The sequence below is a fragment of the Pristiophorus japonicus genome, chromosome 3 (assembly GCF_044704955.1).
Source record: "Pristiophorus japonicus isolate sPriJap1 chromosome 3, sPriJap1.hap1, whole genome shotgun sequence".
Taxonomy (NCBI): Eukaryota; Metazoa; Chordata; class Chondrichthyes; family Pristiophoridae; genus Pristiophorus; species Pristiophorus japonicus.
The window spans coordinates 74,032,523-74,058,765 of record NC_091979.1 but is presented as its reverse complement, the minus strand read 5'-3'; the positions used below and the strand labels follow the sequence as shown (position 1 = coordinate 74,058,765).

At 41.4% G+C, this 26,243-nt stretch overlaps 1 protein-coding gene across 1 annotated transcript in view; it reads right to left on the bottom strand.

Annotated features, from left to right (window-relative positions):
- LOC139253997 (inactive dipeptidyl peptidase 10-like) overlaps positions 1-26,243 on the bottom strand; it is a 963,662-nt gene that overhangs the window by 180,167 nt on the left and 757,252 nt on the right. Inside the window, exon 9 of the mRNA XM_070873609.1 lies at positions 13,392-13,512. Coding sequence (XP_070729710.1) covers positions 13,392-13,512 — 121 coding nt within the window. The remainder of the gene's footprint in view (positions 1-13,391; positions 13,513-26,243) is intronic.

Genomic DNA, 26,243 nt, shown 5'->3' with positions numbered 1-26,243 from the left:
TCAAGGGGTATGGCGAGAAAGCAGGAATGGGGTACTGAAGTTGCATGTTCAGCCATGAACTCATTGAATGGCGGTGCAGGCTAGAAGGGCCGAATGGCCTACTCCTGCACCTATTTTCTATGTTTCTATATTTCTAGAATGGTAGCTCTTTTTATTCATGAATGACATTGCATTGGGAATAGGGACATGCAAAACCAATGAATGCAGTCAATTATGTCCTGCACTTGTGGAAAGCCTGGTACATGGCAGAAATGGAAGGCAATTGTAAACTGGCTGATCTGACAGAGAGCACCCAAATTTGTCTGGAAGAATCTAGTTACTCAAAAGGTTCAACAATTGGTCACAGAAGTAGCGGCATAAATGGAGCATTTGAGGTGCAATCTAACCGGTCTGGCATTCCTTCTTTGATCTTCCTCCTTTGCCTTCAGAATTTAGAGAGGTATTCCTCCAGGCATACCATAACTGGAGGCTAAAAAGCACACTATAAGCTGCAGCTATACAAAAGGTAACAGATAAAAATGCAATATCGCTTTAAATAGGTGTCAGCAAGCTTCCAAGAAGGTTCACAAATTTCGCTCCCACAGTTTATTTCCGTTTTTCAGAAACCCTTTGGCAAGATTTCACACCAAAACACCTAATAAAAATAAAAATCATGGACAGCCAAGGGCTATGCTCATTTTTGCTCATCCTGCAGCAGGATCTCCAACTATTTTCTGCCATCTTCACAACTTTTCCTTTGATGGTGCTGCAGTCCCTTAAGATCAGCTGCCTTGCTGGATTTTATATTCTCTAAGCAAATGTGCTGCAGGCTAAGATATCTAAGCACATTTTTCATATCCTTGTAGCCTGTTTTGGTGTGAAATCTTGCCAAAGGGTTTCTGAAAAACGGAAATAAACTTGTGGGAACACGGGGACAACACCAGTGTTCCTGACGACTACATGTGCGGGAAGTGTGTCCACCTCCAGCTCCAGACGGTCCGCGTTGCGGAGTTGGAGCTGAGGGTGGATTCACTCTGGAGCATCCACGATGCTGAGAATGACGTGAGTATCACGTGTAGCGAGTTGGTCTTACCGCAGGAGAAGGGTCCACAGCCAGCGAGGGAATGGAAGACCAGCAGGAAGAGTAGTGCAAGGAAGGTAGTGCAGGGGTCCCCTGTGGTCATCCCCCTGCAAAACAGATACACTGCTTTGAGTACTGTTGAGGGGGATGATTCATCAGGAGAGGGCAGCAGCAGCCAAGTTCATGTCACCGTGGCTGGCTCTGTTGCACAGGAGGGCAGGAAAAAGAGTGGGCAAGCGATAGTGATAGGGGATTCAATTGTAAGGGGAATAGATAGGCATTTCTGCGGCCGCAACCGAGACTCCAGGATGGTATGTTGCCTCCCTGGTGCAAGGGTCAAGGATGTCTCGGAGCGGGTGCAGGACATTCTAAAAAGGGAGGGAGAACAGCCAGTTGTCGTGGTGCACATTGGTACCAACGACATAGGTAAAAAAAAGGGATGAGGTCCTACGAAATGAATTTAAGGAGCTAGGAGCTAAATTAAAAAGTAGGACCTCAAAAGTAGTAATCTCGGGATTGCTACCAGTGCCACGTGCTAGTCAGAGTAGGAATCGCAGGATAGCTCAGATGAATATGTGGCTTGAGCAATGGTGCAGCAGGGAGGGATTCAAATTCCTGGGACATTGGAACCGGTTCTGGGGGAGGTGGGACCAGTACAATCCGGACGGTCTGCACCTGGGCAGAATCGGAACCAATGTCCTCGGGGGAGTGTTTGCTAGTGCTGTTGGGGAGGAGTTAAACTAACATGGCAGGGGGATGGGAACCAATGCAGGGAGATAGAGGGAAACAAAAAGGAGGCAAAAGCAAAAGACAGAAAGGAGATGAGGAAAAGTGGAGGGCAGAGACACCCAAGGCAAAGAACAAAAAGGGCCATTGTACAGCAAAATTCTAAAAGGACAGAGGGTGTTAAAAAAACAAGCCTGAAGGCTTTGTGTCTTAATGCAAGGAGTATCCGCAATAAGGTGGATGAATTAACTGTGCAAATAGATGTTAACAAATATGATGTGATTGGGATTACGGAGACGTGGCTCCAGGATGATCAGGGCTGGCAACTCAACATCCAGGGGTATTCAACATTCAGGAAGGATAGAATAAAAGGAAAAGGAGGTGGGGTAGCATTGCTGGTTAAGGAGGAGATTAAGGCAATAGTTAGGAAGGACATTAGCTTGGATGATGTGGAATCTATATGGGTAGAGCTGCAGAACACTAAAGGGCAAAAAACGTTAGTGGGAGTTGTGTACAGACCTCCAAACAGTAGTAGTGATGTTGGGGAGGGCATCAAACATGAAATTAGGGGTGCGTGCAATAAAGGTGCAGCAGTTATAATGGGTGACTTTAATATGCACATAGATTGGGCTAACCAAACTGGAAGCAATACGATGGAGAAGGATTTCCTGGAGTGCATAAGGGATGGTTTTTTAGACCAATATGTCGAGGAACCAACTAGGGGGGAGGCCATCTTAGACTGGGTGTTATGTAATAGAGGATTAATTAGCAATCTCGTTGTGCGAGGCCCCTTGGGGACGAGTGACCATAATATGGTGGAATTCTGCATTGGGATGGAGAATGAAACAGTTAATTCAGAGACCATGGTCCAGAACTTAAAGAAGGCTAACTTTGAAGGTATGAGGCATGAATTAGCTGGGATGGATTGGCGAATGATACTTAAGGGGTTGACTGTGGATGGGCAATGGCAGACATTTAGAGACCGCATGGATGAACTACAACAATTGTACATTCCTGTCTGGCATAAAAATAAAAAAGTGAAGGTGGCTCAACCGTGGCTATCAAGGGAAATCAGGGATAGTATTAAAGCCAAGGAAGTGGCATACAAATTGGCCAGAAATAGCAGCGAATCTGGGGACTGGGAGAAATTTAGAACTCAGCAGAGGAGGACAAAGGGTTTGATTAGGGCAGGGAAAATGGAGTACGAGAAGAAGCTTGCAGGGAACATTAAGACGGATTGCAAAACTTTCCATAGATATGTAAAGAGAAAAAGGTTAGTAAAGACAAACGTAGGTCCCCTGCAGTCAGAATCAGGGGAAGTCATAACTGGGAACAAAGAAATGGCGGACCAATTGAACAAGTACTTTGGTTCGGTATTCACGAAGGAGGACACGAACAACCTTCCGGTTATAAAAGGGGTCGGGGGGTCTCGTAAGGAGGAGGAACTGAGGGAAATCCTTATTAGCCGGGAAATTGTGTTGGGGAAATTGATGGGATTGAAGGCCGATAAATCCCCAGGGCCTGATGGACTGCATCCCAGAGTACTTAAGGAGGTGGCCTTGGAAATAGTGGATGCGTTGACAGTCATTTTCCAACATTCCATTGACTCTGGATCAGTTCCTATAGAGTGGAGGGTAGCCAATGTAACCCCACTTTTTAAAAAAGGAGGGAGAGAGAAAACAGGGAATTATAGACCGGTCAGCCTGACATCGGTAGTGGGTAAAATGATGGAATCAATTATTAAGGATGTCATAGCAGTGCATTTGGAAAGAGGTGACATGATAGGTCCAAGTCAGCATGGATTTGTGAAAGGGAAATCATGCTTGACAAATCTTCTGGAATTTTTTGAGGATGTTTCCAGTAGAGTGGACAAGGGAGAACCAGTTGATGTGGTATATTTGGATTTTCAGAAGGCGTTCGACAAGGTCCCACACAAGAGATTGATATGCAAGGTTAGAGCACATGGGATTGGGGGTAGTGTACTGACATGGATTGAGAACTGGTTGTCAGACAGGAAGCAAAGAGTAGGAGTAAATGGGTACTTTTCAGAAAAGCAGGCAGTGACTAGTGGGGTACCGCAAGGTTCTGTGCTGGGGCCCCAGCTGTTTACACTGTACATTAATGATTTAGATGAGGGGATTAAATGTAGTATTTCCAAATTTGCGGATGACACTAAGTTGGGTGGCAGTGTGAGCTGCGAGGAGGATGCTGTGAGGCTGCAGAGCGACTTGGATAGGTTAGGTGAGTGGGCAAATGCATGGCAGATGAAGTATAATGTGGATAAATGTGAGGTTATCCACTTTGGTGGTAAAAACAGAGAGACAGACTATTATCTGAATGGTGACAGATTAGGAAAAGGGGAGGTGCAAAGAGACCTGGGTGTCATGGTACATCAGTCATTGAAGGTTGGCATGCAGGTGCAGCAGGCGGTTAAGAAAGCAAATGGCATGTTGGCCTTCATAGCAAGGGGATTTGAGTACAGGGGTAGGGAGGTGTTGCTACAGTTGTACAGGGCATTGGTGAGGCCACACCTGGAGTATTGTGTACAGTTTTGGTCTCCTAACCTGAGGAAGGACATTCTTGCTATTGAGGGAGTGCAGCGAAGGTTCACCAGACTGATTCCCGGGATGGCGGGACTGACCTATCAAGAAAGACTGGATCAACTGGGCTTGTATTCACTGGAGTTCAGAAGAATGAGAGGGGACCTCATAGAAACATTTAAAATTCTGACGGGGTTAGACAGGTTAGATGCAGGAAGAATGTTCCCAATGTTGGGCAAGTCCAGAACCAGAGGTCACAGTCTAAGGATAAGGGGTAAGCCATTTAGGACCGAGATGCAGAGGAACTTCTTCACCCAGAGAGTGGTGAACCTGTGGAATTCTCTACCACAGAAAGTTGTTGAGGCCAATTCACTAAATATATTCAAAAAGGAGTTAGATGAGGTCCTTACTACTAGGGGAATCAAGGGGTATGGCGAGAAAGCAGGAATGGGGTACTGAAGTTGAATGTTCAGCCATGAACTCATTGAATGGCGGTGCAGGCTAGAAGGGCCGAATGGCCTACTCCTGCACCTATTTTCTATGTTTCTATGTTTCTATGTAATATAGAGCTCCATCTAGTGGACCAGTGCTCCACCTAGTGGACTACTGTGGTAATGCAACTGATGATATAAAAGCGTCATGTGACCAGGTCACCTGACAAGTTTTTGGCAGAGCCATCCTGTAGTCTGTGTGTTTATGATGTCTTAAAGAAGATATCAAATTGGCGATGTAGGATAGGATAATCGGATTCCCTAGCTGAAATGTTTGTTGGTGGATGATCCAGCCAACCAACAGAGTGACTTGAAGAGGTTCTTTGTTTTGCACAACAACTAAAAATCCAAAATAAATTTCAAGCACACTTGGCTGATCTTGGAGTACAGATGGCTGTGCCTCTGGGAATAATAGGGCGCTTGGGTGAGTTCCATCACGACTGAGAGACCTTCGGAGCATAGGGGAGCGGCTAGAAATGTTTTTCACTGCGAATAGTATCATCGAAGTCCCAGATGATGAAAACGATAATCAGGTGGTTTTAGAATGGAAATGGGCTATTTTCTTGACTGAAGCGGGCCCCGAGGTGTATGAAACCCTGAAAAATGTCCTTGTTCCTGTCAAGACAAAGAACAAGCCACTGACGGAGATTCTAACCAAGTTAGAAGAGCACTACAGTCCTGAGCCCCTGGAAAGAGCTGAAAGTTATCATTTTGGAATCCGAGATCAACCAATTGACGAGGGTATCAGTGAGTACATTGTAGCTTTAAAAAAGCTATCCATTCACTGTAATTTTGGAAACTTTAAGGACCGAGCATTGAGTGACCGCTTTATTTGTGGAATGAAAAATGAAGCAATCAGAAGAAAGTTGTTGGCAACCCTTAACTTGATTTTTGATTTAGCTTTTCAGACAGCTATGTCGCTAGATATGGCTGAGCAATATTCCTGAGAATTTCGCACCATTTCCTGTCATCAATGAGGTGAATCGCTTGCAGGTTATAAGTAAAAGGTAGTTGGGCCCCAAGGCCTCAGCAACTGGCCAAGGTAACAGTGAATTGAAGTCACACTATCGGTGCCTGGGACAACATATTGCTCAAAGCTGTACATATGTGAAGGCAGAGTGTTTCTTCTGCAAGAAAACTGTGCATCTTTCAAAGGTATGCCGACTAAAGAGTAAACCAAATTTCAAGGCTATAAGTAGAAATCACCAGAGATTACATAGCATTGAAGAAAAGCAACAGGACAAGGAGGTTCTGGAGATACATGTCATCAGGAGCGCAAGGGTGTCTAACAATGATTCGTGAAGTAGCGTCAACTAAGTAGCTATTGCAGCAACCAAGATACCCATGGAAATCAACATTGGTGCATCTGTGAGAGTAGTACTGGAATCACTAGATCTCGACAAGTTGAGTAATTTTTCACTGGAGAAGTCGAAGATAGAGCTGTGAGGCTTCTCAGGAGAGCAAATCTCTGTGGTAGGACATATCACCATACGGGTGAAATACAAGGATCAGTATCAGAGCTTGCCTCTCTTAGTAATGTCAGGAGACAAGCCTGCCTTGACAGGTAGAAATTTGTTAGGATCACTGACGCTGAATTGGAATGAGTTTTTTCATGTTGAAATGAGATTTGCATCAAAGCAGTATCCAAAAGTGTTACACGAAACAGGCAGTCTGATCTAAGGTTTCAAGGCAAGTGTCAGGGTACAGAAGGATGCTAGACCAGTTTACTGCAAGTCACGTCCCGTACCATATGCACTCAAGGAGAAAGTTTGAGCAAGAACTCAAGAGACTAGAAACTGAGGACATTATCTCTAAAGTAGATCTAATTAATTGGGCTACACCCATTGTTGTTGTACCTAAGTCAGATGGTAAGATAAGGTTGTGTGGTGACTATAAAGTAACTGTAAACCAAGTTCTAGAGGGTAATCTGTCTAATACATTGCCAAATGTAGAACATTTGTTCACAACGCTGACTGGTGGTCAGATCTTCTCGAAGTTAGATCTCACAAATGCCTACTTACAACTTGAACTAGATGAGGAGTCCAAGCCATGCTTGACTATTAATACTCGTCTAGGCCTATATCAATTTAATAGGCTACCATTTGGAGTGTCTTCCAGCCCCGCCATATTCCAAGGGGTGATGAACCAGATTTTGCAAGGCATTGAAGGGGTAGTATGTTATTTAGATGACATACTCATTTCAGCACCAAACAGGAAAATCCATAATAACAGATTGAATGAAATGCTCAAATGGCTAGAGGAGCACAGAAATAGTTCCCAAGTGTGAGCTATATTAAAACTCAGTGGAATACTTAGGGCACAGAGCAGACAAAGATGGTTTACATCCAACCAAGGGAAAGCTGGAAGCAATCAGAAATGCATCCACTCCCAAAAATGTCACTGAACTTCGATCATTTTTGGTCTTTTGAACTATTATGGGAAGTTCCTACCAAACGTGGCTACAGTGTTACAAACACTGAATGAGCTGTTGAAAAAACAGGTCCATTGGAAGTGGTCAGAAGAATGTGACGCAGCTTTCAAGGAGTGTAAAAGCCAGTTGGTAGAGAGCACCATGTTAGTTCACTATGATGTATCTAAGGAGATCAAGCTAGCATGTGATGCCTCCCCTTATGGAGTTCGGGCAGTGATCTCTCATGTACTACATAGTGGGGAGGAGAGACCAATTGCTTTTGCTTCATGGACTGTCAGTGCCAGTGAGCGTAATTATGCGCAGATCGAAAAGGAAGCTTTGACATTGATTTTTGGGGTCAAGAAGTTCCACAAATTCCTGTTTGGTCATAAGTTTACCATCATTACTGACCATAAGCCCATGACAGCAATCCTCCATCCAAAGTCCCCAGTTCCAACCTTAGCAGCAGCCCAAATGCAGAGATGAGCTTCGATTTTGTCAGCATGTATATATGACATTGAATACAGATGATCAGCTGATCACAGTAATGCTGATACTATGTCCAGGTTGCCATCTTCATCACAAGTTACACTTGATAGGGAGGAAGTGTTCTATTTTTCAACATTGATGAACTGCCTATCACAGCTAAAGAGATTGGTAGAGCAACCAAACATGACCCAGTTATGTCAAAGGTATATGATTACATAGCAAATGGCTAGCCAAACCAGATATCAGAGAAAGATATTCACCCATATTTTGTTCATAGGAATTAATTATCAGTGGATAAAGATTGTATCATGTGGGCTGCAAGAGTAGTTATTTTAAATAAGTTCAGGTCCAAATTGTTAAGAGATCTTCATGACTAGCACTTGGGAATGTGCTTGACCAAGAGTTTTGCATGCAGTTACTTATGGTGGCCAGGTCTGGATAAAGATATAGAGTACATTGTTAGTCAGTGTACAACATGTCAATTCCTAAGTAAGAAACCACCATCAGTACCATTGCAGCCATGAAAATGGCCTCCCAGGGTGCGGCAAAGGTTACATATAGATTTTGCTGAGCTGGAAGGACAATTGTTCATTGTGATTGATAGCCATTCGAAGTGAGTAGAGGTGTTTCCAATGCGGAAAATAACAAGTAAAATATTCGACAATTTGCAAAGATTGTTTTCTTTATATGGCCTCCCAGAAAAAATTGTGTCTGATAATGGGCGGCAGTTTTATTCAGAAGAATTTGCACAGTTCATGAGCAGAAATCATGTGAAACATACCAAAGTTCCACCATATCACCCTGCTTCAAATGGTCCAGCAGAGCGCACAGTACAAATTGTAAAACGTGCCCTTCATCAAGCAAATGTTTGATCCAAATCCAAAGAAACAGCAGTTGTCATTGGACCACAAATTGGCAAATTTTTGAATTACTTATTGTAATACTCCTCATAGAACTACTGGTAGAACACCAGCAGAGTTGTTTCTCAAACGACAGCCATGAACTAAATTCTCATTGTTAAAGCCAAACCTGGCAAGTCAGTAGAAGAGAAACAATTTTAAAAAAAGAGAATCATGATAGAGGTAGAGTAAGAGAAAGAAGTGTGAAATTGAATCAGAAAGTTAAAGTGAACAATCATCACCATAACTGGTTAAAGTGGTTACCAGGAAGAGTAGTGAAGATATGTGGCCCTCGCACATATTTGGTCAAGATGTTTGATCATTGACAGGTTAGGTTTGTTCACATACATCATATTTTACCTACAGATGAGGAAGGAGTTGAAAGTTGGAATGATTCGATTATTTCTGGTGAGTCAGATAGTCTTGTTACAAGTAGATTACCAATAGCAAATCCTACATCAAATGTACTAGAAATAAGTCCAAGAGAAAGTCAGAATTTAAGTCTGAGTCTGAGTCAGTCAGGCAAACAGTATGACGTTGTAGAGAGTCCAATGTAAATCAAGGGTTGCCCTTGGAGAAAAATTCTCCTCAGGCTCAGCCTAGAATGAATCTAAATTCAACACCCGGTTTGGGAAGTTCTGTTCGAGAGTGAAGGTATCCTCTTCGAAGCAGAAAAGCAATGGTTAAGTTTGATTTGTAAATATGGCAAAATAAGTCCATATCTTTTGTTATGTATAACCATGCAAGTTATGTGTGATGATTATTTTGTTATGATTACTTCTTCATTAAGGAGGGAGAAGAGTAATATTGAGCTCCACCTAGTGGACTACTGTGGCAATGCAATTGCTGATGAAAAATAATAAAAGTGTCTTGTGACCAGGTCACCTAACAAGTTTTCGGTAGAGTCATCTTAGTGTGTGTATTTATGATGTCGCAAAGAAGATATCATAGCCTACTCAATTAGGAGGAAGGGACTTGACATGGCTTGACCGCAGAGCTGCTGGGAACATGTGCCATGAACGATCTCATCCATGTGTTAACCATTTTTGCAAAATTACAACTTAAATATTAATTTTTACTTAAAGGCTAATCAAGGTATTCTAGTGACCTAATTTCACACATACAAAACACAGAGACTTGTGGGGAACAATTCTTCTTTTCATGGTGCACAGTTGGGGATCCTGTTGCAGAAGATGCTCCTAACGAGGGTGGTCCTATTTGGGGCCTGGTGTTTGTTTCAGAAGCACAATAGCCAAAAATGCAGTCACTTACTTGGCTCTCTTGGCAGTATATAGGTTAACTTATTTTACCAGTAGTGTTTAGGAATCTATGTTATTCTTATGCAAAATATGCACTGCAGCAAAACACAAAGGAGTTGAATTTCTGTGGATGCTCTCTCGATTGTGCGCCATAAGATCCTAGAAACCCTTGAGAAATGGGATAAATGGAGCTTCATACCTTTTATCTGATTATGGCAGATGATCGGGGGAACCACCTGTGGAAATTGAACTCCGTAGTTTATTCTCTGAGTCCTCACCTAACTATTAGGTTTTTTTTGTTCAGCTAAGCATTACCCAACTTAACTATAGCTTAGTGATTCCAAGTGTTCTTTTACACAGTTTGCTGCACATTGCTAATGCGTTTTAAATTACTGATTCCGGCATTCATGCTGAGCTACAACTGTAATTTGCAGTCTGAAGAAATGTAATCATTTTGCAACTTGCCAAGATGCAAATTGTTGGGCACCATTAAGAGAAAAACAGATTGAATTTGATGCAAAAGGAAATGGACAATGAACACAACATATAATTAAATTTTCTTATCGAACATTTGTGCTAATTTATGTGAATAATATGGTAATTCAAAGGAAGCTGTGCTTATGCAGACTATCATCTACTTTCTGCAGTATCATAGAATTATAGAATAGTATGGCACAGAAGGAGGCCATTTGATCCATCGGATCTGTGCCAGCTCTTTCGAAGAGCAATCCAGTTCATCCCACTCTCCCGCTCTTCCCTCATATCCCTGCAATGTTTTCTCCTTTAAGTATTTATCCAATTCCCTTTTGAAGGCTACTATTGAATCTGTATTCACCACCCTATCAGGCAATGCATTCCAAATCCTAACTACTTGTTGCCTAAAAAAGGTTTTCTTCATTTTAGCTTTGGTTCTTTTGCCAATTACCTTGAATCTGTGCCCTCTGATTATCGACACTTCAGCCTTTGGAAACAGTTTCTCGTTATTTATTCTATCTAAACCCTTCATCATTTTAAACACCTCTATCAACGTTCCTTTTCTGCTCTAAGGAGAACAACCCTGGCTTCTCCAGTCTATCCACACAACTGTATGCCCTCATCCCTGGCACCATTCAAAGAAATCTCTTCTGTACCCTCTCCAAAGCCTTCACGACCTTTCGAAAGTGTGTTGTTCAAAAATGGTTACAATACTCCAGCTAGGGCCGAACTAGCGTTTTATGTAGGTTTAGCATAACTTCCTGGCTTTTGTATTGTATAGCTCTATTTACAAAGTCCAGGACCCCAATTACCGTATGGTTAGTCCTCTAACCTTCAATTAAACATATTTAAAACTTATCTTCCATCTTATTCAGAAAGCCAAAAATCATAGGAAATGTAATTCTTCATGGACTTATTCTGAGATCTACAAAAAACAAATTTCTATGGAATGGGAGGGAGCAGAGAACTGGAGCTATTAAAGTGTATGATGGGGACAGAGCAAAGTTTGGTTGTTAATTTGCCATGCAATAATAACTATAGTGCTTATAGTGCTGGACATGCAATCCACAGGTCACGAGTTTAAATCCCCCATAGCAAGTTGAGAAATTGAATTCCATAAAACCAGATAATTTGTGGGCTCGCACCAGAAAAAAATTAATGTTATTGAATTGTTGTAAAAACCTAACTGGTTCATTAATGTCAGGGAACCTGCCACCCCTACCTGGTCTACATGTAATTGCGGTCTTACACTGTGTGATGCTAATGCCCTCAGAGCAACTAGGGATGTGCAACAAACATTGATTTTCTGGTCTTGCCTATATTCCAAGAACAATGAAATAAGGACAAGAAGGGAACGGTATTCTGGATACTGGTGGTACAGACATTACGGAGATAGGGGACTGAGGCAGTCAGTGCAATTTTCTCTACCCCATGTACTGCTACATACTGCAGGAAGGAGCTTAATGACCTCACAAGGATAGCCAATTTAAGTAAAGGCCTTATCCTCCATGCACGTCCTTTAGGAATGATGGAGCAATGATTGCCTTCTTTATCGGTTGGGCCCTCACCATGGCATTAACTGGGTGAAAGGAAAACTACACTATTAACACAAACAAATTACCCATGAATGGTCACTGAATGAATTGTAAGAAAGCTAAGTTTGTGGCTGTGATTGACAAATATTGCAAATAACGACTACTGGACAGTCAGTAGTGTGATTGTTTTAACAACATGAATGTAAATCTCTCCCCAAGTAACGTAAGCCTTTAAAATAGAAGATTTTCATTATGTTTAGAGTATATCCAGTATTGAAAGTATAAAATCTTCACTTAACAGTCTGTTGATTTCAGAATCCTGAGAAGAAATGCACTGAATTTAAGTGCCATTCCTGGACAGTGGTTGCGAGGTGAAACAAGAGACTGAGCAATTCTAGTTTCAACAGATCTGACCGAATAAAATTAATATTGCGTTGGTTACTTGGAAACTCCGCAAAATCTTTAGAATCTGAAAGCACAATCGGGGAAAAGTTCCGTTGCGCCCTGTTTGGGGGCGGTAACATCCGGGAGGCTGGACATTTTGCACCTGGTGCAGAAGTCCCGCCCCGCTCGATAAATTCGGGTTACCACCTCTGAAAGGAAATGAAGTGCAAAATAACATGCTCCACTTCCTTTCTGGGGCGCTATCAGGGTGGACGCATCGGGAGCGGGACGCAGCACTACGCTGTATTAAAGGGAAGGGCCCAAGCTACAAACTCAGCAGTATAAAAATGGGCCTGCCTGGACCACCTGGGAGCGGGGGTGCCATGCCAACAACCCAGCAGTCAAGCAGAATGTCGGGCTGTCTGATCGCGGCACGGATCCTGCATTCAAAGCGTCCACATGACACAGCAAAACATCAGAGACATTTTTTTTTTACAACCAATGCACCTCCCCTTTAACTATCGCCCCACAAGCGATCTGCCATCCGGTTCAGGTCCCCTGAAGTTGTCACAGGCATCACCTGACGCAGCTTCAGGGGGCGATACCCAATTAACGGTCCGGGGTGCTGGGCACAGTGATGACGTTGTCATTGCCGGCGCAGCTAAGCAGTGTGCTATGGGTTACTGTTGCCGCTAAACTCCTGTGGAATTTAGTAGGAGCCATTAGCGGCACTGACCCCGAGGGCGCTAACAGGAGGCAAAAACAACAGGAATTTCTTGGCCAATATTTTAAATGAACAGGGTCATCAAAATCTCCACAAAACTGCAAAAGAATAGATACTGCAAAATATTGCTTGCTTATTTGAAAGTGATTTAAAAGTAATTCTGAAGAAAAGAAAATGTTTTATTCTCACTTCTTGTTTTTGTCACTTATGGTCAATATTAGTGCATATAAAAGCAACATCATTTGTGTTTAATTTGATAATGATATTGTCAGAATGCCAGCTGGTGACACTCATGCAGAAAGTAAAAGTATTGTTTCCAAAACATGGGATGGGAAATGATTTTATTTGCTTTGAGTTTTACTTCTGGCAGTTATGTTGCAATAAATTCGATGCCTCCTACCTTCATATAACCAGTCTGCAATGCCATTGTAGATTAACCCCTCCTTCCCCGATGAGGTAAGGCGCAGAGCACTACTCTTTACTTCAGTCTGGTAGTAGATGTTATTTTCAAAAATGTATACCTAGGATTTAAAAGAAGGGATCATATAAATATTGAATGAATTGAAATTGCAAAGTCTACATTGTAGCTACTGATATCAGATGAACAGCATTGTACCTTTACCCAGTAAGGTTGATGTGTCTTCAGAGTGCCTATTTTCTGAAAACATTTAAGAAAGATTTGCTTCAGTTTATAAAGTGCTCAGGAGGCCCAATTAATCCAGAATGGTGATGTGTTACCTGACCTTGGGTTCCCTGGTGTCTTGACTGTCACCATTTATAATTATTAAACTGAATATTTATTTGATTATTATACTGCACAAGGCTGTTATATTAATGTAATTACTGATTCAGTAGTAAGTAGGAAAATAATTTAACTTGTGATTTCAGGAAACCTGACATTCTCTCTCTTTGGGATCATGAGTGATGACTTTCTATGCCATTCATTGGATTATTTCTTATATTTCACCATTACTTGTATTTCATAATAGTTATGCTACCTTTGAAGAATTTTAATTGCATCGAGTAATGTAATTGTAACTTTTATAACTGAATCATCCAATAGATTGATTATTCTATGCTCTATTTGATCATGTATCCAAATTACTAAAATATCTACACAACCCCCAAAACAATTATTATCTGAAAAGATCACATTCAATGTTAAAGCACAGTACTGGTCCAAGAATAAAAATTCACTTCTACTGAATACAAGTGCATTAGAACATTTGTCCGGAAACATGAAATCTACATAAAACAGGACTCACTCCAGATTATTACAATTGATTCAGCAGTGTATAATGATAGTTGGAATATTTTATTCATATATAATCTAGTATGAATTAATGGTATATGAAAATGAATTTGCCTGAAATGAAAAATGCACAATTGTAAATGTAATAATTGTACATATTCAAAGTTATCCAATTTTAGTGTTTCCTTCTGTAACGATTAATGACACGCAAGGCCCAGAATGAAGAAATAGTGGGCTCAATTTTGTCCAAGCCTGTTTTCTGGTGTATTGCCAGAGTTACGCCCATTTTTATAGGCCAGAAATGCACCAGAAATATTTTGCCAAAGTTTTCCCAATGTATAATTCAAATTTGGTGCCGCACAGCGAGTCCAGTCATCTCGGGGGGTGGAGCCTGTTGTCTGCGCCAAAAAAACGATGCCGCACCTTCTGCGTATGCGCGACAAAAAAAGTGACGTTTTTGATGTTATTTCAATGAACGGCATGCTCAGTACAGCTCCGGGTTGGCAATCGATCATTTTTAAAGATCCAGTTGTATGAGAAAGAGTGCTGTGTGAGAGCATTGGAAAAATTGGATCTGCAGCAATACAAGATGCAACGCAGTGCAAGGACCAAGAATTTCTTACAGGATGAAGTGGAGGCACTAATAACCATGATTGAGACCAGATGGCAGGAGCTGGACACCAGCAGAGGTCACATAAAAGTTCCACCCAAAGAAATGAAAAATGAAAAAATGTTGGAACCAAGTTGCAGAAGATTACTGCGCAATGGTGACTACCACGAGATCTGGAGGCCAGTGTAAAAAGAAATGGCAGGACCTTGGTCAAGTAGTTAGTGTAAGTAATATTTTCATTTATTCAATGGAATTGCAATTGTAAATGTGACCAGCTGTAAATGTCCCACCCAGCAGAAAGACACCCTCTCTAAGAAGTTACATTTTCATCTTTGCAGAGGAAGGTGGCACATAATAAAAAGAAAAGAACTCGAATAGGAGGAGGCCTGGCAAATCTGCAGCCACTGACACCATTGAAACAGAGGGTCACTGCTTTGACTGGTCCTGCCTGGAGAAAAGCAACCACCACTGCACAAGGGAGAGGGTATGTCCTGCAAATTCCACAGTCTGGCTTTGCTAAATGTTAAGTGCTGCGCGGGCTAGCCATGCTTCAGTTCATGGGGATGTCTCCGTCAGCTACGCTTCGGTTGATGCAATGTGCTATCATTCATCATGGTCCTTCAAATCAGCCTGCTGCCTGCGCTGTGTCATCACACCCTGCCCCCTCCTCTGCTGCTAACCAGTTGTCTGTGTTCTGTTGTAATTTGCAGAATTTGAGGCCGACCCTGACGATGCAGAAGAAAATTCAGATGAGGACGAGCCTGAAGAAGAAACATCTTCCAATCCCACCCTCCAGACCAAGAGCATGAGGGTGAGGGTGAGGGGGAGGGGGAGGGGATGGAGATGGATGAAGCCCCCTCTGTTTTACTGACTTTGGTGGAGGTGCAGGTGCTGCCCATTGAGGTACCACCCCCTCCGGTGACTATTATGGATATTTCAAGTGTTAGAGACTCCCTCCAAAAACTTTGATGAAAAACAATGGTGTCTTTCAGTGTCGATTTTTCAATGTGCACTACTTTCTGTAACTCACCAGAAGGTTTTTCGGCAGTGGCCAGATACGCCAACCTAAGATAAAACATTTTTGGGCAAACTACGAAAAATGCTGAAAACTGGCATAGACATGAGGGAACCTATGACGTCAAAAAAACCTAACATAGAGAAATCATAACTAAAGCAGTTACGCCGTGCTGATTCCAGGGGGAAATTTTGAACTAAATAATAATGACAAATAAACGGCACCACCAAAAAACGTCGCAAATGACCCAGGAAAATTGAGCCCAATGTGCTTAGGACTCGCCTACAATTTAATGGGTGAATTATTTTATTAGACATGGAATAAAATAAAATTTTGCACATTTCATAAATTAATCTGCTCATTTCTTTTCATATAACTAACAATGTTCAATGGCAAGAGTAGTGTAATTAATATCTATATATCATATATATATATATATATATATAAACTTGCATACAATTAATAATAGTTGTCCAATAGTAAAAGTGGTATAATTTTAAACTATTATATAGAAAATATATATTTATATCTATCCATCTATATAATCTATCAATGTAGAGATAAGTAGGTAGATTTTTCATTCATATTAAAGTTCTAACCTAAAACAATAGAACCAGCCACCAAATCTACACATTTAAATTCTAAAACAGAATCATTTTCTGTCTTTCAACTATACTTTGAAAAATGTTGCAGTGAAAAGCTCAAAATATCATATCGTCCAACATAATTTAGGATATTATATAAATGATCACTAGAGTAGCAATAAATAAATATAAATAAATGTGTGTAATAAACATTTAAAAGGATAACCATGTAAAACACACAAATGATAATTTTGGTGGGCCTCACCAAATTCAACACTTGCAATTTAAAACGGAGATTATCAAATAGTATGTAAAAAGTAGTTATGGAAAACATAGTTCACAATCTTCCTTATTTATGTCTAGTTATGAGACATGCAAGAAATGAGACCTATTATTAATATAATAGCCCTGAATTTCCTTGATCGCACTTATGCAGAAATTACCCTGAAATTTTTGCCCTTTTTTTCACCAATCCTGCCAACGGGAACATGCCCAAATTTCCTGTGGCACTCACTTGCCCATGCTAGAACAATCACAGATGCAGTGCCATTAATAGGGATAATAGCAATTTTGGTGCTGACTTATGCAATGGTGCCTCACTCTCAGAGCCTCTTGCTTTTGCTGTTCCTTTTCCTCTCTATTATTATGCAGAACAGGGGTATGCCCACTAGATAGGTCATTCCAGCTGCTATGTCCTTCTAAGTATGGATTATTTCAGGTGCACTGAGACTGAAGACACTTTGGTTAATGTATAGTGCAGGATCAGTAAGAAAAATTTAAAAAATGCAAAAGACATCACTGACAAACTCCAGAACTCTCAGCTACACCGATATCAGGTGACTTGGGTCATGTTGTGCCTATGCTTTTCGGTGTTAACCTATGCCAGTGCATTGTTTGCAAGAATCCTGGAAACTCGCATGACCTTGTCTTTTGCATGGATCTATTTAACTTGGGATGGCAGCGGACATATCTGGGAAGCAGAGCAAATGATCAAGGAAATTTGCACACAACAATGTTTGAGCTTAAGACTGGTGTAAATCAGTAACGTGTGAATTTCCTCGAGGAAAAAAAATGGCACAATGTTGCTCTTATGCCCTAATTACATCAAAACTTTCCAGGAAATTCCAGGCCATTATCTTAAAAGTACTGTAAGAGTTTCCTCTCCTCAGACTGTCCCTCCAAACTGACCTCTAGTTATTCTTTGAATCTTACAATAATTTCTCAATTACTATCATTTAAAAAAAAATCTAGACTGACAGAAGATTTATTGCTTCCTGGGCTGACATACCATGCCTTTCACTGTTGTCTACCTGAGGGGTGGTATGCAGCTCCTTGGTGTAGAAGTACACATTTGTTTTTGTACTTTTGTCAAACATATGTACTACTTGATGACCTACATCTGACACTGGTGGCCTGCAGCTCTTAATGACGCTGTGGAATTCTGCCAATGAATGCACCATCACTTTCTGCAGTATTCCTATAGGTCATGGAGAACAATGGTAAGCCTTTAGAAAAAGCATTAGGTGCCGATATAATGCAACACACTTTGTACCACACTTGCATCATTTCTCATATCAATACTTTATTCTTCAGTATTTACTTCAGGTGATTGATCAATACAGAAAAGCACTATGATTTAGGCAAACTCATGAGGAGTTATCTGTCACTTCTCACGCCACTGCAAAAATTCCATTCTGCAAGCATTTGCACAGATCATTGGCATGAAACTAATAGTCATGCTGTTGATCCTTTTGAATGCTCCAGATTCAATATACTAGGAAAACTGTACTGTCTGTTATTGTTTGCAGCACAAAAAACTGATAAATACTTCACTGTTAAACTTTCCATCACTGTAGTTTTAGCTGTACTGTCTTGTGTAAAATTCTGATATTTAATTTCAGTTCAGTGCATTCATGATTTGCATGTTATGATTCTGTCAAACATTATGAACAGTGCTGTTGTACTGAGATGTTTCTTCCAAATGTTCAGAACATCTGTCACCCACAGCACATAATCATTCCGATAATGGTACACTAGAGGAAAAAAACATGATTTATGCGTAAACAGTAGGAGAGCACCTGAATCGGACCACCAGAATTCTATGCCTGCTCATTTGAATTATGTAGCTTTACAATTAATACTTTTGGAATCCAAGTGTTTAACAGCTTTTCAAAAAATTAAGATTAATACTGGAATTGTTTTCCAATTTGATTGGACTTATGTAATTCATTTTCATTTCATTGCTAATCTAAGGTGCACATTAGGGAATGACTCTCCTATAGAACATACAGACAATCACAGATAGCATTCTTACAGGCCACTGCTTAGTACTGACAGGCAGACGTCAGCCTGATCAGGCAGATTTATGGTCTAAATAGCTATAAGTGTCACAATCTTCATTTTTCACTGATTTTAGGCTGGATTTTCCTCCCATAAGCCACCTGCTTTACAGCAGTCAGCGGATTGATTACTGAATCCACACCCATAATTAGGCCTTAGCTATTTTCCTTCCTCTCCCTCCCTCAAGTAGGGATCTCGACCACTTACCCCATGATCACCCCACAGCATTTAAATGATTGTGAGCAGTGCCGTCCATTGACCCACGGTATGACCAGAACAGCAATGCTGGTACTAAGTCTGCAGCAGCAGCAGCATAACGTCAAAGACGGCAATAGAGCAAATGTCACTGAGCGTGGCCACGTCTGCCTCTCTTCTTACTACATCTGATTCATTAGATTTGGGTGCATTTCAATAAAATGTAACTTAAATCATTAGGGCGCTTCTGCCCCCTTTAACTCTATCTCCTTCCCTTTTCAAAGCTGTAATGAGAGGCCCTTTGTCGTATCATAGGATTTTCTGGCGTTTCAGTAGCGGGTTCCCTCTGCAGCACAGAATTACCACTGAGAGTCATCCTTATGTCTATAATTGACCCCCGACCAAAGGAAAAAGGTTGGGATTACGATAGGTCAGCGGGCTGAAGTCTGACTTCTACCCAACTCGGCGAAGAGAAAAACAATGGCCCATTTAATTTGGATTTTTCCATTCAGTAATATGTTCTCTGCAACGCATGAAGTTAGGGATAGAAAGATATAACCTAATGCTGAACAGTAATATTGTGTCCAATTCTGGACACCTCACTTTAGGAAGGATGTGAAGGCCTTAGAGAGGGTGCAGAAAAGATTTACAAGCATGATTCCAGGAACATAAGAACATAATAAATAGGATTAAGAGTAGACCATTTGGCCCCTTGAGCCTGCTCTGCCATTCAATAAGATCATGGCTGATCTGATCATGGGCTCAGCTCCACTTCCCTGCCCGCTCCCTTATCGCTCAAAAATCTGTCTATCTCCGCCTTAAATATATTCAATGACCCAGCCTCCACAGCTCTCTGGGGCAGAGAATTCCACAGATTTACAACCCCCTGAGAGAAGAAATTCCTCATCTCAGTTTTAAATCGGCGACCCCTTATTCTAAAACTATGCCCCCTAGTTCGAGATTCCCCCATGAATGGAAACATCCTCTCTGCATCTACCTTGTTAAGCCTCCTCATTACCTTATATGTCTCAATAAGATCACCTCTCATTCTTCTCAATTCCAATGAGTATAGGCCCAACCTACTCAATCTTTCTTCATAAGTCAACCCCTTCAACTCAGGAATCAACCTAGTGAGCCTTCACTGAACTGCTTCCAATGCAAGTATATGCCTCCTTTAGTAAAGAGACCAAAACTCTAGCAGTACTCTAGGTATGGCCTCACCAATACCCTGTAGGAGGACGTCTCTGCTTTTATACGCCATCCCCCTTGCAATAAAGACCAACAATCCATTTACCTTCCTAATTACTTGCTGTACCTGCAAACTAACTTTTTCTGTTTCATGCACAAGGATCCCCAGGTCCCTCTGTACTGCAGCAATTTGTAATTTTTCTCCAATTAAATAATAACTTGCTTTTTTATTTTTTCTGCCAAAGCTGATAACCTCACACTTTCCCATATTATACTCCATCTGCCAAATGTTTGCCCACTCACTTAGCCTGTCTATACCCTTTTGCAGATTTTTTGTGTCCTCCTCACAATTTGCTTTCCCACCGATCTTTGTATCATCAGCAAACTTAGCTGAGGGACGAGGGATTTCAGTTACATGAATAGACTGGAGAAGCTGGGGTTTGTCTCCTTAGCGCAGAGAAGATTGAGAGGAGATTTGATAGAGTTGTTCAAAATCATGAAGGGTCTGGACAGAGTAGATAGAGAGAAACTGTTCCCATTGACAGAAGGGTAGAGAACCAGAGGACACAAATTTAAGGTGATTGGCAAAAGAACCAAAGGCGACATAAGAACATACTTTTTTACACAACGAGTGGTTAGGATCTGAAATGTACTGACTTGATTGAAAGAGTGGTGGAGGCAGACTCAATCATTGCTTTCATAAGGGAATTGGATAAGTACCTGAAAGAAAAAAAACTGTAGGGCTACGGGGAAAGGGCAGGTGAATGGGACTAGCTGAGGTGCTCTTGCAGAGAGCCAGCATGGGTTCGATGGGCCGACTGGTCTCCTTCTGTACTGTAACGATTCTATGATTCTAAAGATTTATTTTTGCCTCTTCTCTTCCCCAAAGTTCTTTGTGTCCTATTTACCTCATAAATAGTTGACCATGTTTAAAGGAATGTGACTGAAAAACTCGAGATTACCTTAAGATTATACTAGAGGTATAGGGGGTAAAATTCAACTTTGGCAAAATGGGCGATAGAGGATTGGCAGCCCATTATGAACTGCCCTGGTATGTCCAGTCCACAAAAAGCAGGACAAATCCAATCTGCCCAACTACTGCCCCATCAGTCCACTCTCAATCATCAGCAAAGTGATGGAAAATATCGTCAACAGTGTTATCAAGTGGCACTTGCCCACCAATAACCTGCTCACTGATGCTCAGTTTAGGTTCTGCCAGGACCACTCAGCTCCAGACCTAATTACATCCTTGGTCCAAACATGGACAAAAGAACTGAATTCCAGAGGTGAGGTGAGAGTGACAGCACTTAACATTAAGGCAGCATTTGGCTGAGTGTGGCACAAGGAGCCCGAGTAAAATTGAAGTCAATGGGAATCAAGGGGAAGACTCTCCACTGGCTGGAGTCATATCTAACACAAAGGAAGATGTTTGTGGTTGTTGGAGGTCAATCATCACAGCTCCAGGACATAGCTGCAGCAATTCCTCAGGGCAGTGTCCTTGGCCCAACCTTCTTCAGCTGCTTCATCAATGAACTTTCCTCCATCATAAGGTCGGAAGTAAGGATGTTCACTGATGATTGCACAGTGTTCAGTTATTCACAACTCCTCAGATAATGAAACAGTCCAAGCCCACATGCAGGAAGACCTGGACAACATTCAGGCTTGGGCTGATAAGTGGCAAGTAACATTCGCGCCACACAAGTGCCAGGCAATGACTAGCTCCAACAAGCAACAGTTTAACCACTGCCCCTTATCATTCAACAGCATTGCCATCACCAAATTCCCCACCATCAACATCCTGGAGGTCACCATTGACCAGAAACTTAACTGGATCAGCCACATAAATACTGTGGCAACAAGAGCAGGTCAGAAGCTGGGTATTCTGCAGTGAGTGTCTTACCTCCTGACTCCCCAAAGCCTGTACAAGGCACAAGTCAAGAGTGTGATGGAATATTCACCACTTGCCTGGATGAATGCAGCTCCAACAACACTCAAGAAGCTCAACACCATTCAGGACAAAGCAGGCCACTTGATTGGCACCCCATTCCACCACCAAACATTCACTCCCTCCACCACTGGCGCATCATGCCTGCACTGTGTACCATCTACAAGATGCACTTCAGCAACTCACCAAGGCTTCTTCGGCAGCACCTCCCAAACTCACAACCTCTACCACCTTGAAGGACAAGGGCAGCAGGCGCATGGGGACACCATCACATGCACATTCCCCTCCAAGTTACACACCATCCTGACTTGGAAATATATCATCGTTCCTTCATCATCACTGGGTCAAAATCCTGGACCTCCCTCCCTAACAGCACTGTGAGAATACCTTCACCACAAGTAATTCAACAGTTCAAGGCGGCGGCTCACCACCACCTTCTCAAGGGTAATTAGGTATGGGTAATAAATGCTGGCCTTGCTAGTGACGCCCATATTCCATGAATAAAAAAAATATTAAAATATTTACAAGAAATAAAGAGCTGCGAGTATACATTACAGTCGGTAAATTGCATAGCTTCAAAAACAAATGCAAATGGCTCAACCATCTTTCCTTAAAAGCCTAATAGAGATCGTGGTCATGTCTTTTTTGATTGCTTGCGGATTTGTTAACATCAACATCAACAGTTGTTAATCAAAAACTTTACGGTTAGAATGAAAACTGAGAGGTAGTAAATGGAAAAACCAGAAGGGGATTCCATTTTTGTTTACAGAATTCCTTCCTCAAAGAGTATATTGGTAAGCTGACAAGGACAGAGGTGTTGTGAGATCTGGATCTGAATAATAAACTAAATGTGGGTAAGCACCTTGGGAGTAGGGACCACAATATGACAAGGTTTAAAATCCAACTTAAAAGAGAAAAAGTCTGTCCAAAAGCTATAACACCAGATTAGGTTAGGGCATTAAGAAAAGGGCTGACCCAGCTGAGGTGATGTGGAAGGAGAAATTGGCACACAGGATTGTAGAGCAACAGTGGGATGCTTTGGAGAATAAATTGCAAAGGGACAGAGTAAGTATATTCCATTTAAAAAGGAGACGGCTAGTAGTTTCAGGGTGGTGTAAATAAATAAAGAAGTTAGAAACAAATTAATATTAAAAAAGAGGGCTTATAAGAACTATAGAAAAATATTGTAAAAATGAAAGGAGAATGTGAGAAAATAAGAAAAAAGATAAAAGCGGCATAAGGAAAAACAAATCAAAAAACATCAAAAAGAACAGTTAAGTATTTCACAAGTATATCAGTAAAAAGAGAATTGTTAAAAGGAAAATAGGATCCCCGAGAGGGGAAGATTGTCAGTTTGTTGTTGATGATCAAAAAATGGCAGAGGTGTTTAATACGTCTTTAATAGAGAGAAGGTGAATCCTGAAGTGGGTGACGACAAGATGAGTGATAATATAAGGAATAAAAGGAAAATTTTAGATAACTTAGTTAGGCTAAACGTTCGGGACACATAGATACATTCTGGGAATCTGAAGGCGGTGAAGGGGAACAATGCTGAGGTATATTTCAGAGCTCTATTGGGTGTGGTTGTGTGCTGGAGACTGGAGAGGGGCTAATGCAGAACCCTTTTTAAAAAAGGGAGACAGAGTTTAACATGGGTAATTACATTGTCAGGAAAGTTTTAGAGTCTTTATTTAAGGATGAAATTACCACGTATCTAGATAAAGAGAAAATAGTTGCAACGAGCCAACATGGATTTCAAAAGGGATGTTTGTGCTTGACAAACCTTAGAGAACCTTTTGAGGAGCTAACAGATACGGTAGATGACAGGGATGTAATGGACACGGACTTTTGGAAAACCATTGGCAAGGTATCACGTGAGAGCTTATTAGACAAGATTAATGGATATGGAAATAGAGGGAGGATAGCAAACTGTATTAAAAATGGTTAGAAGGGAGAAAAGTAGGAGTAGAAGTTAAAGGCATTTTTTCAGAGTTTTTGGAAGTGGATAATGGGAGCCACTTCTGTTCACTGTGTATTTGAATAATTTATATAGAGGCCGAGAGCAAGTGGTGTTGAAATTTGCAGATGATACCAAAATAGGAAGTATGGTTAATCTTTTAGAAGACCAAAGAAGGTGTTGAAAGATATTGATAAGCGGTGAATGGTTTAAAAAGTGGCAGATGGAATTCAATGTCAGTAAATGTGAGGTGATATTAAGGCTGTAGAATTTACTTCCAGAGTTAGTCCTTCAGGCAGAATTTAAGATAACTTTGAAGATTAGATTGCATGGACGGATGAAGGAATAGTGTGAGTTAATGTGATTAAAACTCTTTGCTCACATGGAGGGTAAACAGTCACACAGATTGGTCGAGCTGAATGTCCTGATTCTGTGTTATATATTTTATATATCACTATATTTCACATGGAAAGAACCTATCATAACTGTTAATATTGTTAAAACACAAAGGGGCCGAAATTGCCCCCCTACCCGCCGCCCCCCCCCCCCCCCGCGCCGGAAATGTGGTGCACCTACCGTGTTTGAGCTGTTTTCACCGCTGCAGTGGATGTGGTGGTCTCTTGCATGAAATTCCGCTCTTTGGCTTTTTTTCCTGAGCAGACCAGAAGTCGGTCATAAAGCATAAAGGAGGCGGAGAGCGGAAATTTGGTTACTAGAGGGACAGAAGTGGGGGCGGGCGGACTGTCTGCCACTGTCACTCATCAGCATAGCGCTGCTGATGTCATCACGCTATCGCGTCACCACATCTTTCCCCTTCACTTAAAGGGGAGGGCCGCTGCGAACTCTGCATTTATTTTAGGTCCACTGGGTCACCAGGGAGGGTTTTGGCCGGGCCAACAGCCTGGCACTGAAAAGGGGGTGCCAGGCTGCCAACCCAGGGCCATAATTATTGGGCCGACCTGGCAGTCAGCCGACAAAATAAATAAGATGGCAACTGCGGCAGTGCGTCCTTCCCTTTAATGGCGGCCGCAATGCCATTTTACAAACACTGCAAGCACAGAAAAAGCTGTCGATGACACCGAGCGGCGGCAGCAAGATTTTCTCCACGGAAGTTTGTGTCCGGGAGGGGAACATCGGTGGTGCGTGCTCTGATGATGCACTTCGGACAGATCGACAGTAGCAGGGTAGAAGTGGGGGGAGCGGATCAATGCTGGGATACCGCAGGAGGGAAATTTTCAAAATGGCAGCCATTCCAAGAGAAATCGGCGGCCATTCCACTCCGTTGCGTGGCTGCTGATATCCACTCATAACAGTCCTTAAGCGAAGCGGCAATTTTGGCCACAAATACTTCAAAATTCAAAAATATAACTTAGATATTTGATTATAATATCACTTTGTTACAATAAAAGTTCATTTACATCACTTTCCTTCAATTTATCATTCTTCAGCATTCAATAGAACATCTTTTGTAACTGTTTAAGCAGTGCTTTAGTGTTGTGGTTTTATGGTTTGTCAATTCTTCTACTGTGATTTTAATATTCTTTCTGACAATTCCACTGGGCCTATCTCCCTATCTAAGTAAAATTTCTTATCATGTTTTATGTTGACAGCACAACATGCTGCAGTACACTGGCTGTGCTTTTGATTTCTGCAGAATCAATGCACCAATTTCTTTTCTTTGGTGATAAATGTTTCAAATTTAAATATTGAAAAATCCACAAAGTAATGTTTACATAGTGCAGCCACCATCTGTAGTATATGTTATCAGGACAGCAGGCTGTATTTCCATGCATGAGGTAAACAGTCTTTTAAACAAAAATTTGGGAACATAAAACTTATTTAGCTCACTCTATAGTCCAGGTTTACCAATGTGATCTGACCATTTTTTAAATAATTCCCCAATCAAACTCATATGCCTCCACTCTTGTTGAATTGAGAATTGATGTAAATGATTTTTGAATATTGCAACTGCGTCAGTATCTTGCAGTTCATACTATCAGTCTAGAACTCCAAGTGTAAAGGCGATAATTCTTAATCTAACTTTAGCTTGTGGCTTGTACACCTTTAAAAACTCCCTCTGGTTCACCTTTTTCCTTTTCTACACCATAAAACCCTGTATCTATACAATCAATTCTTTTCATTATTTTAAATGTACATCATGTTCCT